This window comes from Nicotiana tabacum, chromosome 8 (genome assembly GCF_000715075.1).
Source record: "Nicotiana tabacum cultivar K326 chromosome 8, ASM71507v2, whole genome shotgun sequence".
NCBI lineage: Eukaryota > Viridiplantae > Streptophyta > Magnoliopsida > Solanales > Solanaceae > Nicotiana > Nicotiana tabacum.
In genome coordinates, this window is record NC_134087.1 from 22,850,709 (window position 1) to 22,868,786 (window position 18,078).

General features: G+C 37.2%; 2 protein-coding genes across 3 annotated transcripts; one reads left to right on the plus strand and one right to left on the minus strand.

Annotated features, from left to right (window-relative positions):
* Positions 1-8,572: 8,572 nt before the first annotated feature.
* LOC107810830 (photosystem I reaction center subunit XI, chloroplastic-like) lies at positions 8,573-10,948 on the plus strand. Of its 2 annotated transcripts, XM_075219086.1 has the most exons (4): positions 8,574-8,830; positions 10,038-10,263; positions 10,396-10,473; positions 10,571-10,948. In XM_075219086.1, the coding sequence occupies exons 1-4, from the start codon at positions 8,657-8,659 to the stop codon at positions 10,834-10,836; spliced, it is 744 nt and encodes a 247-aa protein (XP_075075187.1). In that variant the 5' UTR covers positions 8,574-8,656; the 3' UTR covers positions 10,837-10,948. The 2 variants fall into 2 exon arrangements, with proteins under 2 accessions (XP_016491148.2, XP_075075187.1); XM_016635662.2 differs by lacking the exon at positions 10,396-10,473 and having other exon boundaries at positions 8,573-8,830.
* Positions 10,949-12,610: 1,662 nt separating this feature from the next.
* LOC107810836 (putative 3-beta-hydroxysteroid-Delta(8),Delta(7)-isomerase) lies at positions 12,611-16,139 on the minus strand. Its single transcript, XM_016635669.2, has 5 exons — positions 16,020-16,139; positions 14,639-14,822; positions 13,828-13,974; positions 13,610-13,718; positions 12,611-13,039 (listed from the first exon to the last, which is right to left on the minus strand). The coding sequence occupies exons 2-5, from the start codon at positions 14,784-14,786 to the stop codon at positions 12,778-12,780; spliced, it is 666 nt and encodes a 221-aa protein (XP_016491155.1). The 5' UTR covers positions 14,787-14,822; positions 16,020-16,139; the 3' UTR covers positions 12,611-12,777.
* Positions 16,140-18,078: the final 1,939 nt, after the last annotated feature.

Consider the following 18,078-nt stretch of genomic DNA (forward strand, 5'->3'; position numbering starts at 1 on the left):
TGCCATTAGGTATCGAATAATCTACATGGACACGGTTCATTTGACCGTTTGGCTCTTTACAAAATTTACCTATCGAGATCCTGTTGACACGAAGTATTTTCCTTGAAAACGTAACATCCAAGGGTGATGCCCCTTGGTATTCGAGGTTAATTGTAAAGAAGTCTCAGATACTATTGAATCGCTCTAAGTTAGCATGAACAATGGTTTCCTCGTTAAAAACCTTGCCGAAAAAACCCATTTGGGATAAAAACCGGTCGAAAGAAAAAAGAGTGTAACGCGTGCTTTCAGACCTAAGGACTTCATTTGGAGAGAACTTCGATGCCTTCAAACGAACACCTGCAACAAGTTAGTATAAATTACAAATGAAAAAGGAGAAGGTCATACCTTAGCGATCGTTTGAGGAGTGATATGTTCCAATTATTTTGCAATTGTTCGGCATTCATTGTGCCAAGTTTGTAAGATACACGAAGTATTTTCCTTGAAAACATAACATCTGAGGGTGATGCACCCCAGTATTCGAGGTTGATTGTAAAGAACTCTTGGATACTGATGAATCACTCTATGTTAGCACGAACAATGGTTGCCTCGCTAAAAACCTTGCCGGAAAAACCCATTTGGGATAAAAACCGGCCGGAAAAAAAAGAGTGCAACGCGTGCTTTCAGACCTAAGGACTTTATATTTGGAGAGAACTTCGATGCCTTCGATCGAACACCTGCAACAAGTTAGTATAAAATACAAATGAAAAAGGAGAAGATCATACCTTAGCGATAATATCGTTTGAGGAGTGATATTTTCCAATTATTTGGCAATTGTTCGGCATTCATCGTGCCAAGTTTGTAAGATCCTTTTCTGATGATGTTGAGGACCTGATACGGTCCCTCCCAGTTTGGACCGAGCTTTCCCTCATTTAGGTCTCGAGTGTTGATGGTGATTTTTCTCATAACTAAGTCCCCAATTTTGAAGTGTCGAAGATTGGCTCTTCGATTGTAATATCTTTCGATTCGCTATTTCTGGGCGGCCATTCGAACAAGGGTGACTTCCCATTTTTCATCTAGCAATTCGCGGCTTGTATTCATAGCCTCGTTATTTGACTCTTCTGTTGTGTATTGAAATCTAACGCTAGGTTCCCCGACTTTGACCGGGATTAAAGCTTCGGCGCCATATACTAAAGAGAACGTTGTTGCCCCCATACTGGATTTTACGTTGTTTGATACGCCTAAAGGACTTCAGGCAAAATTTCTCTCTATTTTCCCTTAGCGTCGTTCAATATCTTCATTAGATTATGAATGATGGTCTTGTTTATTGATTCATCCTATCCGTTCCCACTAGGATGATACAGCGTCAACAATATCCTTTTTATTTTGTGATCTTCAAGGAACATTGTTATTTTGTTGCCGATAAATTGTTTTCCATTCTCGCATACTATCTCAGCGGGTATCCTAAATTGGCATATGATGTGATCCTAGATGAAGTCTATAACTTCTTTTTATCTGACTTTTTCGAAAGCCTGTGCTTCAACCCACTTAGAGAAATCGTCAGTCATAAATAAAATGAATTAAGCTTTACCTGGGGCCGATGGCAGAGGGCCGACTATATCTATTCCCCATTTCATGAATAACTATGGGGATATGATTGAATGAAGTCGCTCTCCGGGCTGGTGGATTATCGGTGCATATCTTTGTCACTTGTCGTATTTTTGAATGAATTCCTTAGTATCATTTTCTATATTGGCCCAATAATATCCCACTTTGATGACTTTGTGAACCAGTGATTTGGCACCGGATTGGTTCCCTCAAGTACCCTCGTGAATTTCTCATAGAACGTAGTTGGTGTCTCCCGAACCCAAATATACTGTCAATGGTCCATCGAACATCCTTCTGTAAAATGTTCCATCTTCGGCCAATATGAATCGTGCAGCCTTTGTTCGTAGAGTCCTCAATTCCTTAGGGTCCGATGGAAGCTTCTCGTTTTTTAGATATTCGATATATTTATTCCTCCAATCCCAAGTTAGGCTTGTGGAGTTTATTTCGGCGTGGCCTTCTTCTATTACTGACTACGAAAGTTGTACGACAGTCCCCGAGCTAATTTCGTCGTCTTCGACTGATGACCCCAAATTTGCAAGGGCATCGGCCTCACTAATCTGTTCTCAAAGTACATGCTGTAAGGTCCATTTTTCAGACTGGTATAGGGTTACCTATAGTTTGTCTAAGTACCTCTACATTCGATCTTCCTGAACCTCGAAGGTACTGTTGACTTGGTTAACTACCAGTAGGGAGTCACATTTGGCCTCGATGACCTCTGCTCCCTAAGCCTTTGGCTAGTTCGAGACCTACAATCATGGCCTCATATTCGGCTTCATTATTAGTCAATTATAAAGTTCTAATATATTGTCTAATTATATTGCCTGTGGGCGGCTTCAAAATGATGCCTAGCCCGGACCCCTTCACATTCGAAGCGCCATCTGTAAAAAGGGTCCATACCCCCGAAGATGTACCCGTTTTTAACAAAAGTTTCTTTTCGACCTCAGGTATGAGGGATGGCGTGAAGTCTGCCACGAAGTCTGCTAAGATTAGAGACTTGATGGTCGTTCAGGTTGATACTCGATATCATACCCACTGATTTCGACGGCCCATTTAGCCAATCGGCCTGAGTGTTCGGGCTTGTGTAGAACATTACGAAGAGGATAAGTGGTCACCACACAAATTGGGTGGCACTGAAAATATGGTTTCAATTTCCTAGAGACGTTTATTAGAGCAAGTGCTAATTTTTCTAAATGTGGGTACCGGGTTTCGGCTTCACCTAAAGTTCGACTAACATAGTAAACAGGAAATCGCGTACCCTGCTCTTCTCGAACTAGGACACCACTTACCGCAACTTCTGAGACTGCCAAATGTAAGTAGATTTGTTCATTCGCCTTCGGAGTATGAAGCAATGGTGGGCTCGAAAGATACCGCTTTAACTCTTCTAATGCCTGTTGGAATTCCGGGGTCCAAGCAAAATTGTTCTTCTTTTTGAGCAGTAAGAAGAACCTGTGACTTCGATCTGATGACCTCGATATGAACCAGCCTAAGGCGGCTATCTGCCCTGTTAATCTTTGTACGGTCTTAACGCTGTCCACGACTGTGATGTCTTCGATTGCTTTGATTTTATCGGGGTTGATCTCGATTCCCCAATTTGACACCATAAAACCGAGGAACTTGCCCGAACTGACCCCAAATGCACATTTCTCAGGATTGAGCTTTATGTTGTATTTTCTCAATATGTTGAAGGTTTCCTACAAATCTGTTAAATGGTCTTCTGTGCCGCAGGGAATTAACTAGCATATCGTCAATATATACCTCCATTGATTTACCTATTTGTTCTTCAAACATTCGATTCACTAGGCGTTGGTAAGTAGCACCAGCATTTTTTAGCCCAAACGGCATTACATTATAACAGTAGGTTCCATACTTAGTGATGAATGAAATCTTTTCCTGATCCTCCGGGTTAATTTGAATTTGATTGTACCCGGAATAAGCATTGAGAAAACTAAGGATCTCGTGGTCGGCCGTGGCATCGATCATGCGATCGATATTCGGTGCAGAGCAAAAGAGTCTTTGGAATATGCTTTGTTTAAATTTTTATAATCTACGCATATTCTAAGTTTGTTCCCCTTTTTAGGGACTACAACTACGTTTGCTAACCATTCGGGATATTTTACTTCTCGAATGGATCCTATTTTGAGAAGTTTGGTTACCTCGTCCTTGATGAATGCATGTTTTACCTCGGACTGGGGCCTTCTCTTTTGTTTTACCGGTCTGAACTCCGGGTCCAGGCTCAATCGATGTGTTGTGAGCTCTAGATGGATCCCTGTCATATCTAAGTGGGACCAAGCAAAACAATCCATGTTATTTAAAAGGAATTGAATGATTTTTTTCCCGAGCTCGGGAGTTAACCCTATGCCTAGGTATACCTTTCAATCAGGAAGGTGTTCGATCAGTATGAATTGTTCTAGCTCCTCGACCGTTGACTTCGTTGCATCAAAATCATCAGGGGTTATGAAGGTTCGAGGTATCATATAATCTTCGTCTTCGAAGATCTCCTACTCCTCCGATTGGTCCAAGGACGGAGCCTGTGGTTTCTATCTGACTTCTTATTTTCCCTTTGACTCTGATCCCTTTGTTGACGAAAGCGCCGATACCGGTACTACTTCATCGATTGCAAACATCTCTTTGGCAGCGGGTTGTTCGCCGTACATCGTTTTGATTCCTTCCGATATTGGAAATTTCAAGACTTGATGAAGTATTGAAGGTACTGCCCTCATATTATGAATCCAAGTTCTTCCGAGCAACGCGTTGTATCTCATGTCACCTTCGATTACATGGAACTGTGTTTCTTGTATAGTCCTGGCCACATTTACTAGAAAAATGATTTCCCTTTTGGTGGTTTCACTTGCCATATTGAAGTCGTTGAGTACTCGAGTTGCAGGCACGATTTAATCCTGGAGGCCGAGTTGCTCTATGACCCTCGATCGAATAATGTTTGCCGAGCTACCTCGATCAATCAACACACGTTTAACTTGAATTTTATTCATAAGGATAGATATTACCAACGCGTTATTGTGAGGTTGTTCGATCCCTTCTGCATCCTCATCGTTGAAAGACAATGTATCTTCTGGTAAGTAGTCCCGGGTACGTCTCTCCCTTGTGATTGTCACTTTGGTGCATTTAAATATCGGGCATTGAGGAATATCGACCTCACCAATGATTATATGAATCACGTGTTGTGGTTCCTCTTATTTGTTTTTCCTGTTTGCATCCTTGTCTCTAAAGTGATTTTTAGCTCAATCACTCAGGAACTCTCTCGAAGGTGACCCTCGTTGAATAAACGAGCTACCTCATCCCTTAATTGTCTGCAGTCTTCGGTTATTTGACCATGAGTTCCGTGGTATTTGCATATTTGATTAGGGTTCCTTTGAGCTGGATCAGTCTGTAAGGGTCTGGGCCATCTAGTATCCTTGATTCATCCAATGACTGATACAATACCCGACACATCGACGCTGAAGTTGTATTCTGATAACCGCAACGCTTCTTTAGGCTTGACATGTTTATTGAAGCCACTCTTATTCATGAGCCCTCGGGAGCGTTGTCCTCGATCATTTCAAATGGGATTACGTCTCAGTCCGTTGTTTCTACGATCTGCATTGTATGGTTGGTACCTATCTCTGTTTGATCGGGGCTCTCTATCGATGTCCCTTTGAACTCTGCCGTCGGATCTATTTGGGTAGACGGAACCGGAAGAGGCTCCTAACTGATCATCCTCGACCCTGATCTTTGACTGGTATCGATTATATACATTGCCCAGGACACAGTAGGATATTCAATCAAATTCTGCTTTAGTTGTCGTGATACTATCGAACTTCGCTCGTTCAAACCTTGAGTGAAGGCTTGTACGACCCAATCATCGGTAATCAGTGGTAGGTCCATGCATTCCATCTGGAACCGAGATATGAATTCCCTTAGCATTTCATTGTCCTTTTGTCTCACTTTGGAGAGGTCCGACTTCCTAGTCGAGACCTTTATTTCTCCGGCGTATGCCTTTACGAACGAATCAACAAGCATAGCGAAGGAATCGACGGAATTGAGCAGCAAATTATGGTACCATATCATTGCCCCCTTCGATAAAGTTTCTCCAAACTTCTTCAACAGAACAGATTCAATTTCATCATCTTCTAAGTCATTTCCTTTTATTGCGCATGTATAAGAAGTGACATGCTCATTAGGATCAATGGTTCCATTGTATTTGGGAATTTCTAGCATGCGGAACTTCTTTGGAATGGGCTTCGAAGCTGCACTTGGAGGGAAAGGCTTATGTACGAATAATTTGGACCATATTAAATTCATGATATTAGTGTAAGCATTTAAATTTTCCCGAATTTAACTCGATAAAATAATGTGGACTATGTTTTAAATATATTAGTCCAAATAAATTTATTGGGCTAATATAATTAGATTAGTTATATAAGTCCAACATATATTGATTAAATAAATAAGTCTTAATCCATTGGGCTAGCCCATTTAATTGGGCTAAAGTGATGAGCCTATTTTATTAAGCCCAAGATGTCATCTTCCTATAGGCCCAGTTTGGTGCCACGTGTCAAATGACGTGGCACGCCAAGTCAAACAGAAGAGCCAATGGGATCATGCCATGTGTCAATATGACAAGGCATGCCAAGTCAAATTAAAAGACCAATGAAATCGCGCCACATGTGCAAGTGACATAATCTGTCCAATCAAATGCGGCCTTGTCACACTTCAATTTGATTGGTCAGAAAGAGTTTGTTCTTATCATAACTCTTCCCTTCCAAAACTATAAATAGGGGTCTTCATAACTCAGAAAAGACAACAGAAGTTATAACAAGAAGCAAGAGAGAGCTCGTGGATCAAACGCCGTAAATTTCTCTACAAGTTTCAAGCTTCAAGCAATCGAGTTTAAGTTCAAGAAATCAAATTCAAGCTCAAGAACGAAGAACAAATCAAGATCCAAGGTGTACGAATTCAAATCAAAGTTCGTGCTAGTTGAATCTAAGATCATCGTTCGTGGCAACAAATATAGAGTCAAAATCAAGCTCAAAGGCACTTGAATTTATTTAATATTGGAAGGAAGAATCAGAGGATTCATAGAGATTGTAACACTCAAATATTTGAAATAAAATACTACGATTGTTGTAATATTTTTCAGTCTTGATTTTATTTTCTCGACACAAATTTATTGTTTACAAGCACGAAGGCCCTTAGCGAAATGACATTAAATAGTCATTTAATTATTCTTTTAATATTTAAAATTTTAAAATTAACTAAAATTTGAGTTATTAAAGTTTTCCTTATTCGAAGTTGGTAATATACCAGATTTTTAGAAGGAAATAATAACACGTTAGTTTTCCTTATTACAGTAAATCAAGTTAGTTTTCCTGCTAGGAAACTTTGGAGCACTTTGAGCTCCTTTTAGGTTTAGGAGTTTTATGTTTGTTATTAATACCAATTAATTATTTATAAATTATTTATTTAAAACTTTCAATTCAAATTATCATTTTTGGTTCGGAATTCATAATTAATGTAACAATGTCGCCGGATAAAAAAAGCAGAAGAACTGAATTAGATTCTATAGGTTTAGGATTCAACAATTTATAATCTAGAATTTTAAAACTAAAATAAGAATTAGGAGTTGAATACTTTTATAAAAGAGCAAGCATTTATTATTCTTATCATAAACTTTTAATAGTATCATTATTTGTGGAGGTGAACTTGCTTGTGATTTGAGGTAAATTTTCTAACTTTAGTTTTTTCTTGAAGTTATATAATAACATACATATATTTATTCTTGATAGACAATTGGTAATTAAAAAGTTGTCAATTATGATTTTTATTTATTATATCTCATATACTTTTATCAGTTTAAAGGTTGATGTATTAATAAATTATACAGAAATTGTTAGAATAATTGCATTTTGTAACAAAAAATTGATTAGGCATTCTAACTCTCAGTCAAATTCATCCGTTTAGGCAAATAATTTTCATTGTCTCATGAAAAATGATTAATTCCCATTTGGACTATTTCTCATTCATCATCATAAATATTTTACGAAATATTTATTTTAAGGTGTGGTGCAAGATTTTTCTATCTTACTCATTATATAAAAATTTGCTAATTAATATAATTAGCTTGCGCACGAAAATAATTTACAATATTATGTTTTGAAAATATCCCATTTATTGAATTTAGACGGCTGTAGATAAATTACTCATAAATTTTTTTGTCGTATATCGTGTCGTTAGGAAATAAAATTTTCTAATACGCTCTATCCTTACACTACCAAAAAAAAGGAATTAGCTACAAACGTCGTCACTAATCTATCGCTAAATCACCCATAGCTAGCAGAATTTCTTGATAATGTCGCTAATCCGTCGCTAAATGAGATTAGCGATGGATTTTTTTGTTTAGCTACATAGAATTTGTCCGTCGCTAAAATCAGATTTTTTGTAGTGTTATTTTTTGTTCATTTTTTTTTTGAATCTATATTTGATATTAATATGTAAATCTGTAAATAAACTTTTGTTTGGTATTATAAAAAAATCTGTAAATGAATTGTACTAAAACATTGGGCAAACTTTAAAGAATAATGAGGCATGTTGTCTAACTTATGTGAACTAATTACTGTATATTGTAAAGCTGATGTATAAACTAATAAATTTTCCTAAATTATCAATCCTTATTACGAGGTGAAAAAGAAATACTTATTATGAGTTCAAGTCTATATTCAAAATTTATTCTTTGTTTAATATTTTATGCACTTTTTTTATTATATTAGTAGTGATACCATATATACAAAATAAATTTTGATTAATTTTAAATGTGCACCGGTTACCTCTGGATCCTGGTTCCGCCTCTTGACTCAGCTATCCATTCTTAACCAATGTAGCTCGGATAAGGGATAACGTTCTATATATGACCAATGACAAGCTTCCACGTCAGTCATCTTGATCCCTCGGAACCACGAATTTTAGTGAGCAAAAAGATTTTCTTTGCCAGTCACATGACATCCAACTGTGTTACTTGTTTGCATCTTTTGTTATATTTCATAACTGACCAAAAATAGTGACCAGCAAAACTTCCAAAATGGCTACTGCTGCTTCCACCACAATGGCTAGCCAACTCAAGAGCAGCTTCGCTTCTTCTTTAACAAGAGGCAATGGACTTGTCACTCCCAAAGGCATTTCTGGTGCTCCTTTTAAAATCTTTCCTTCAACTAGAAAGTCTTGCTTTACTATCAAAGCTGTCCAAACAGACAAAGTAAGATAGCAATTCACTTCTCTTCATTCCTGTAATCTTCTTGAATTTCACTAATAATACGCCCTCCGTTTCAATTTAGATAATGTAATTTGACTTGACACTGGTGTAACTGGTAAAGTTGCTTCCATGTGACCTGGAGGTCACGGGTTCAAGCCGTGGAAACAACCTCTTGCAGAAATGCAGGATAAAGCAACTTACAATAGACCCTTATGGTCCGATCCTTCCCCGGACCCTGCGCATATCGAGAGCGTAGTGCACCGGGCTGCCCTTTTAGTTTGATTTGGCACAGAGTTTAAGAAAAAAATACTTAGACTTTTGAAACATATGGTACTAAAAGCTTAAAAGGCAAAAGCTTAGTGGAACCATAATATTTGTGTGACTATAAAAGCTTCTCATTAAGAATAAAGTGAGTAGAATGAAAAATTTAAAGTTAAATTGTTTCTAAGTATAGAAATATGTCGTTCTTTTTGGAACGAACTAATAAGAAAAGTGTGTCATCTAAATTGAAACGAAGGGAGTACTTCTTCTTGGTCAAGTGGCAGAGCCAAGAAACTTCAATTGAATAATTTACTAAGCTAGCCACCTTAGATCTCCTTTTCTCTGGGAGATAGAGAAAGATCCAAAAATCCTATTTATATTTAAATGTCAAATTATATTCTCTGGTGCACGAACTGATGCTTGTATTAGGGTAGGCTACCTAGATTATATTCCTTTGGGGTGCGGCCTTTCTCTATACTCTGCGTGAACAACGGATGCTTTGTGCATCGGACTGCCTTTTGTTTATATGCTCAAGACAAATAGAAGAAATTTATATTATTCGTCAATTTAACAAGAGGAAGCGCTCATTCTTGTGATGCAAGCTTCTTGATTCGTCTTTTGCCTCGGCCTAGAAAGTCATTAATCCAACATAGGCTACATGAGCCTCTCGTATATATGGGCGATCTAAAACAACTACTATTTTGATTCACATTTGCCATTATGCTAGAAGTTTATATCTTATTTAAACAATGATTCAACAATTTTTATATATATTCTCTAAAAAAAATTCGTTATCTATATACACGATATAATTTTCTGAAAAAAGGAATTCGATTAAACTCCTTCGAACCACGTAACCCTTCCCACTTTTGGTTTGTTGGATGTCAATAATTCACAACGACTATCATTTACTTCATCTTTTTTTTTTTTTTTTTTTTGGGTTATGCAGCCTACTTACCAAGTGATTCAGCCTCTGAATGGTGACCCTTTCATTGGAAGCCTTGAAACTCCAGTGACCTCAAGCCCATTGATTGCTTGGTACCTATCCAACTTACCAGCCTACCGGACCGCCGTGAACCCACTTCTCCGAGGAGTAGAAGTGGGCCTGGCCCATGGATTCCTGCTTGTTGGCCCATTTGTAAAGGCTGGTCCATTAAGAAACACTGAATATGCAGGTAAAGTCGAATTCAAAATTTTAACTTCATGCATTTATATTCTTAACGATGAACTCATTGTACTTCAAAAAGTGTCGGCTAAAGATTTAATATTTGTTAAAAATCTAGTAATATTTTACATATATATGTAAGCTCCGTGTCAAAGATGTGATGTAAGAGTTCAGCTGAATGTCCATGAAAATATGACCCCCACAACACGTCCAAGTTTGGGTAGGTTAATGACTGTTTCATTTATTAACTCAACCCATTTTGACCTGCTCAAATTCAGCCTAACGCGTTCATTCGACACCGCTAACTGTTAATGCAGGGGGAGCTGGTTCATTGGCAGCAGCAGGACTTGTAGTGATCCTTAGCATATGTTTGACCATTTATGGAATATCATCATTCAAAGAAGGAGAAGCATCAACAGCACCAGCATTGACATTGACTGGGAGGAAAAAAGTGCCAGACCAATTGCAAACAGCAGAGGGATGGTCAAAGTTCACAGGTGGATTCTTTTTTGGTGGAATTTCTGGTGTCACTTGGGCTTATTTCCTCCTTTATGTCCTTGATCTTCCTTACTATGTCAAGTAGATCTTTTAAATCTTGCAATTGATGTAACTATTCTGAATGTTGAATTGGAAATGAAAGTTGTATATTGGACATCTGAGCTCTTCAATGAATACATCTGAAGCATTTTTCTCCATTGATCGGATTAACGCAGCTAGACATCAGCGTAAGTGAATTTTTAAGCTACATGTACAATTTAATATGCTGCGAAGGAGAGCCTTGGAGCAACGGTAAAGTTGTCTCCATGTGACATATAGGTCACGAGTTCGAGCCGTGAAATCAGCCACTGATATTTGTATCAGGTAGGCCTCCTACATCACACCCACTTGGGGTGCGGCCCTTCCCAGACCCACCCTGCGTAAACGCGGGATGCTTCATGCACTACGCTGCTCTTTTACAATTTAATATGCTGCCGCATGTTACTTACAGGTTATTACTTTCACAGTTTCACTTGTTATGTGTATTAATTATCTCTCACTACCTGTTATGTGGTGGTTGTTTCTCATGGTTTCTATGTTGATTGTGGTTGAGATCAAGACTGGGATGCTATTCTGTGGGGCTAAATCTACTATTGTTTCAGTTACTTTCCTCATAGTCCTGGTGGTGTCTGGTCTTCTGGTTTATATTTCTGCTGCATGGTATGCATTTACCCATGCACACGTCCACCCCCACGAAGACAGGACTGGTCGATAGTTGTTTTCCTTCCGCTTGATTTTTCAAGCTTCTGTAGTTCTATCAATAAGAGTGGTGTCAGGATTAGTTTGCGTATACCTCAACTATCCTATCAGACACTTCTCTACCTCCCACAAACACAAGTACCAAATAACTATGACCGGTACCAAGGCAGTAACTCAATAAGAGGTGTCCGAATTAGTTTGTGTGTACCTCAACTATTCTATCAGACACTTGCTATCTCCCACAAACATAAGTACCAAATAACTATGACCGCTACCAAGGCAGTAACTCAGCAAGAGGTGTCCGGATTATAGTTTGTGTGTACCTCAACTATTCTATCAGACATTTGCTACCTCCCACAAACATAAGTACCAAATAACTATGACCGGTACCAAGGCAGTAACTCAATAAGAGGTGTCCGGATTAGTTTGTGTGTACCTCAACTATTCTATCAAACACTTGCTACCTCCCACAAACATAAGTACCAAATAACTATGACCGCTACCAAGGCAGTAACTCAACAAGAGGTGTCCGAATTAGTTTGTGTGTACCTCAACTATCAATTCTATCAGACATTTGCTTACCTCCCACAAAGATGGTACTACCAGATAACTATGACCGGTACCAGGGCAGTAACTCAACAAGATCTTCTTTTTTTCCCCTTTCGCCACCACCGACTCCTACCTTGTTTTTCATCTTTGGAAACAGATTACCCTCCCTATGTTTTTGTTGTTGGTCGTCTGGTAGGTCAAATGTACGGCTAAGTCACAGACCCTCGTAAGGGGAACTGTTATTTCAATCCTTTTTTTTTATTGTTTGGTTTTGATGGACAGGACAGTCCACACTGGAAAAATCATAAGGAAGATTTTCCCTGTTGTCTAACACATGTAATATAGTAATGTACAGTGAATTTACCGCACTAATGAATACTGCAAGTTGCAAAAATGCTAAATTTATTTTGGCATCATACCATTTTTATCTTTTCTTTCATGAAACCCGGTAGTATTTAAACAATAAGCTAAACTAAGAAATATGGACGGAGGACAAAGAAATATAATAGCTTTGGTCTTAGTTTTCAAAATGCAACTGCTTTTTTTAATGATGTGAAGCAAGAATGACAATATTTCTGCAGGAATGATCAGATTTTTAGGACATCTCATCTAAATAATATTCCAGCATTGTTTCTGATGCAGCCAATTAAATTCAACAACCATAAAAAAGAATCAGGAGAAGAAAATTGTGACAATGTTATTCAGTTGAGGCATTTGGATTTCAAAGTTTAGAATCACCTCAGCGGGTCTTGGTCTTCTGCTCGTGGACCTTGACTGCAGCACATATTTTCTTCCAGCAATGGATCACTATGAGAGTTGGTATCCAAACCCAGAAATGATTTGCGAAAACATAGTAAGCATAGTAGTAGAAGGGGCTTGCAGCAAAATTATCGCCTTCTAATATAGCTGTTATGAAGTATACGGCCGTGCCATAGAGCTGTCCCAAACAAATGGCTATTTGAAGTACATGTCTGTATGACTTCTTAGCAGCTATAGCATATCTGCCCAATGACAATAGACAATGAGGTTTATAGAAGTAGAGATGAATACATGATCATGCCCTGTCCATATACTTATAGGGATCGTTTGGTTGAAAGGATTAGTAAAAATAATCCCAACATCAACTCTCACATAAAATAATACAATATTTGGTTGAAGGAATTGGAAAAAGCAATCTCCGCATGCATCATTTGGATGGTGTTTAAGAAATAATAATTCATGTGTTACTTTTTGAGGGATAGAATGTGGAATAGAATAGTGTATTCGCATTACGAGGATAAAAGTATTTAAAGACAAAAATATGCTTAAAGCAAGTAATCCATACTTTATATTCCTGGTATTATTTTCTTTTTTGACAAGTTATTCCGTGTATTATTATCACTCACCACAAAATAATCCTACATTATTATTCAATGCATAACAATCCCTCCATTGTTGTTACCCACATAAAACACCTTGCGCTATAATCCATGCATAAACTAGTATGTGAACCAAACAACCCCTTAGGATAAACATATTAATTCTACCAATCTCAAGGTGCATGAAGCTAATCTCTCGACAATAGTACTTACACTGCTAGAAGGCATGCTGGCCCCTCTATGACAGCTGTAATTCCTTCAACACTAACAACTCCAGAATTCCGCCCTACGTATCTTGAATCACCTTTGCTGTATTCTTTCCCTGCAAAATATTGTCTTTGTTGGTAGTTTTATAGGCCGAATCGACAACATTTCCTAATTGAAATAAACTGTTCTTGTTTGGATGAAAGACTTGCTAAATTGTTACTTACAGACTTCAGCAAGGTAAACCGGAGTAGTCTTTTTGTAGAAATCTGGAGTAAAAACAAAATACCCCTCAAGGACCATGTGGGTTAGGCCCGTGAAAATCCACCAACACATGAGCACCCTGTCAGTCTTCGATATTTTAGGAACAAACCCTATCAAGTAAAAAGATGGAGAAATGAAGTTAGAAAACGAGGCAAGGACACAATGGGGGAAAGAAAAGCACCACACAAGCAGCTAGGATGCACTTAGCATGTAGAAATTTATAGAAAAAATTGCAGCTGAAACTTTATAGTACAGAGCTTGTAAAGAATTCTTTTTGCTGGATCAAACTCTTTTTCTAAACTTGTAGAGAAAGAAATCTCTGAATCCCATGCCAACATCACATTATTTTCTGCCCTCATTTACCATACACTACTAAACTTTGGGTACATGAAACCAACACCAAGGGGTTGCATGTGCTTAATTGAAGAATGAAAGGTCAAGACTGCTTGAAGTCCTCGCGAGGGATAAACAGTACAACTTGACCAAAGAAGTCATTTGAATCTTAAAACATGGAGCTGGAAGCATAATCTTGCAGTAAATACTTTCCTGTTTGAACTCTGAACAATGAAATGTTTGATCAAGGTTGCATCAATTGCCAGAATACTCTTTCATACTCAACTCAACTTCTTTCGTTTCTACTTCTACGCAGTTACTAGAGTATACTTCAGAAAAAGAACAATGAGAAATCTAACTGCTTCTAAAATTAAAATTATATCAGAAAAAAGAAGGGTGAACTGCTTGCAATAAGTAATGCAATGATCATTGAATAATTACCTGAGAGTATCCACATGAACAAGACAACGAGGAAGGATGAGAGGCCATATACACCAACAATGTGTGACTGTGAGAGGAATATGGGAACAAAATCGGGCAATTTTAGATCCTGCGGAACGTAGGGGTGAGCTTCTCCCTGGGCTACCATTTCTTCAATCTTGACTTGAGGACCCTTTCCTGTGATCTGCAATTAACAGAAAGAGTGGAGTTACTCGATGAGCTATTCCACGGTTTACAAATTCCCTTCTTACTTCACTTGTAAGGTTTTTCTTAAAGAGATAAAAGATCTATCAAAAAATAGAAAGGGAAACTGTCATACACCTGCTACATTTTTAAGGAAACGGGGCGCAAAAAGCGAATAGAAGAATCATAGTGAAATAACGGGAAGTCATCAATCAACTAGGCCTTCCACTCTATTCAGCTGTATTTCATTCTAATGAAAAAGACAACTCCAATATGTTTGGCATGAAGGAAAACAATTTTTCTATAAAATATTTCCATGATGAAGTTTTTGGACAACACTTATGATGGAAGAAATTTTCTCTCAAAAAGGAAAAATGATTTCTTCACCTACGGCATAAAACATTTTCCTTTACAAATATTGCAACTCTTAATCCTTATACTTGCTCCACCCAACACTTAGACATTATTATCAATCTTTAACACTAAGAAATTTCATCGAATTTCCAAAGCAAAACATTAGCTAAATTCTTGCCACTTACTATCAATCCTTAATAAATATTTTCCAGAAAAAATTTTGCACTCACCAAACAAAAACCGTGAAAACATTTTGCAGGAAATCATTTTCAAAACATTTCCCATAGTACCAAACACAACTACGTGTCTAACTCAGGAAAAGCAATGCTAGTAAAAAAAAATGAAAAGAAAGAGTAAATTTTCAAAGGACACAAAAATATCAAATCCCAAAGAATATCTAGAGATGAAAACTAACCGCATGGCTCTAAAAATCCAATTAATACACAAAAGATCCTTTTTATTTTCAGGCCAATGTAGCACAAATCATAAGTGTAAATAAAACATGCTAATTACCCTAAAGGAGGAGACTTTCACACTTTTCAGTCAGTTCTACTTACATATAGGAGTATAATAAACCCCCTTTCTAATTTCAGGCAAATGTAGCACAAATCATAAGTACAAATAAAACTTAGCAATTACCCTAAAGGAGGAAACTTTTCAGTCACTTATATTAAAAAAAAATGAGTATAATAAATATTAAATCCAAAATATACATAATTCTTGAGACATGCATGTATTTTACACAAATGAGGTTGGTTTCACCCCAATTAAGTAAATCAGTAAAATTGTTCAAATAATTGAATTAGAAAACACAGAATTAAAAAGGGTTCATATGGGTACTCACAGCTTAATCTGTGGCAGATTCAGATTCAGTGAGTGAGAGTTGACTTGCGGGCGATATGAAGAAGAAAAGGTAGCGAGTAGATAATTGAGTACTGAAATACAAATAAGTTAAGTCTTGGGCAGTAATGAGAAAAAAATGAAAAAGATTTTGCAGCGCAGTGGAGGCACGTGGGACAGACAGACGTCACGTGTGTTTGATATAACTGAAAATATTGTCCAAAAATAGTTAATTTTATGACAAATGTTTTTTGGTCATTTATTAGTAAATATTGAGAATTAATTTAGCTAATGGTGCTTGTATGGGTCAAAATCTATCTCTAGAATAAAAGTCAAAACAATGTTGGTAAAGCATCCCAGGGCGCCAAGGGTCGAGGCGATCTAATCAACTATGAAGGTCGTGATCGAAGAGTCAATGAGGGTTGAAGCCGAAGTCGTCAAGGACCGAGGCCGAAGTCGAGTGTCCTTGACAGAATTATAACGGCGAGTTTTAACAATGATATTAAAGAGAATATTCTAGTGGATATTCTTTGCACTTGTACTATTAGGATTTTTTAGAAGACAAAATGCATAACTTGCCCCTTAAACTATGGACCAAATCCCTGTTACACACTTTTTGACTAAAAAAATTATCTTACACACTTAACCTTTTTAGAGTATGTCTAATACACACCTCTTTTTTCTTGACCAGTTTACCAAAAGATGTGTAATGTCACGCACCAATAAAGTCATGACATGTGTCATTATTATTTTTAAAAAGGAAAATATTTAAAATTACTCTTATACCCCCAATTTGAAAATCCTTTTAACTTCTCCATCTTCTACTGTCGTGCGACGTCGATGGCACCACAAGGAAAAAGTCATAACCACTGCTTATTAGCTTCACCCATATTCAATTTTGCATTGATTCCTCCATAGCAAACCTAAGACCGAGAATAGAAGAGATGAAAACTGAAATTGCAACTCCTATATTTTTCATTTTCCTCTTCCATTTTCAGATCTCATACTACACACAAACAAAACAAATCAAAGTCAATTTTTCATTTCCATGGATTAAACAACTTTATTATGAATAGATCTCAAACCTACCCTTATAGGAAGGAAACTGAGTTGGGATTTTACAATTTTAGTCATTCTCATGAAATATTAAAAAAAATCTTTTTTATTTATGTAAAGATTAAATAGCTTGTGGGTTTTAATGACAGAAAAAAAAGCGACAGAAATTTGAAAGACAATTTTAAACAAAATTTATAGCACTTCCTTTAAATTATTTACCATGAGTTTTGCGAATTTTTGAAATTTCAGAGGAAGAGACGAAACAGAATGGGTGTTTGGGGAAGGCCGGAGAGGAAGGAGGCGGGTCCTAGTAGTTTGGGTAAGACAGGAGATAGAGATTATTAGTTTGGAAACTTTTTTTATTTGATAAAAATGGAAAATAAAAGAAATACACGCGCTCATTATTTTTGTTAAAGCACGCGCGAGCCACGTATCAAAAAAGGTGTGTATTAGACACACTTTGAAAAAGTTGAGTGTGTAGAATGATTTTCGGGGTCAGAAAGTGTGTAACAGGGATTTGGTCCATAGGTTGAGGGGTAACTTATGTATTTTGCCTTTTTAGAACATGTTCCCTGTAAATAGAAGAGGCGCAATGATCGAGGAAATGTGTGAGATTCATTGGTAAAATACTCGTCGACTTTAAAGGAGAGGATCACATTTTATTACAAGGATATAAACATAACCTTTTGGCTAAGAATTTTGTCTACACTTTTCCACCAGATCCGGGAATAATTCAAATATTCAAAGAATTGTGCATTACCCATCATTGTCAAAAAGAATATTCATTACTTTCATCCTGTCTTGGGTGACTTTTTCGCATTTATTTACATAAATGTCATTTGTTATTGTTCATCCACATTCAATGCTGCATTATTGCTATTTTGATTCTTGACCCTCAACTATTGCATGTTATCACTCAAATTAGAACAAATCTGCACGTCATTCGATATACTAATAGGATTTCTTTCAAGGATATTGTTGTTAACAAAGATTTACCCTCATTTATA

Bases quoted from the DNA above. Each gene is read 5' to 3' on its own strand.
- LOC107810836 (XM_016635669.2), bottom strand. From the start codon at position 14,786: ATGGTAGCCCAGGGAGAAGCTCACCCCTACGTTCCGCAGGATCTAAAA. The intron at 13,975-14,638 runs GTAATTATTCAA...TTTACTTGATAG, and splicing joins GTTCATGTGGATACTCTCAG to GGTTTGTTCCTAAAATATCG. The intron at 13,719-13,827 runs GTAAGTAACAAT...AATATTTTGCAG, and splicing joins GGTTTACCTTGCTGAAGTCT to GGAAAGAATACAGCAAAGGT.
- LOC107810830 (XM_075219086.1), top strand. From the start codon at position 8,657: ATGGCTACTGCTGCTTCCACCACAATGGCTAGCCAACTCAAGAGCAGC. The intron at 10,264-10,395 runs GTAAAGTCGAAT...TATATATGTAAG, and splicing joins AAGAAACACTGAATATGCAG to CTCCGTGTCAAAGATGTGAT. The intron at 10,474-10,570 runs GTAGGTTAATGA...CTGTTAATGCAG, and splicing joins CACAACACGTCCAAGTTTGG to GGGGAGCTGGTTCATTGGCA.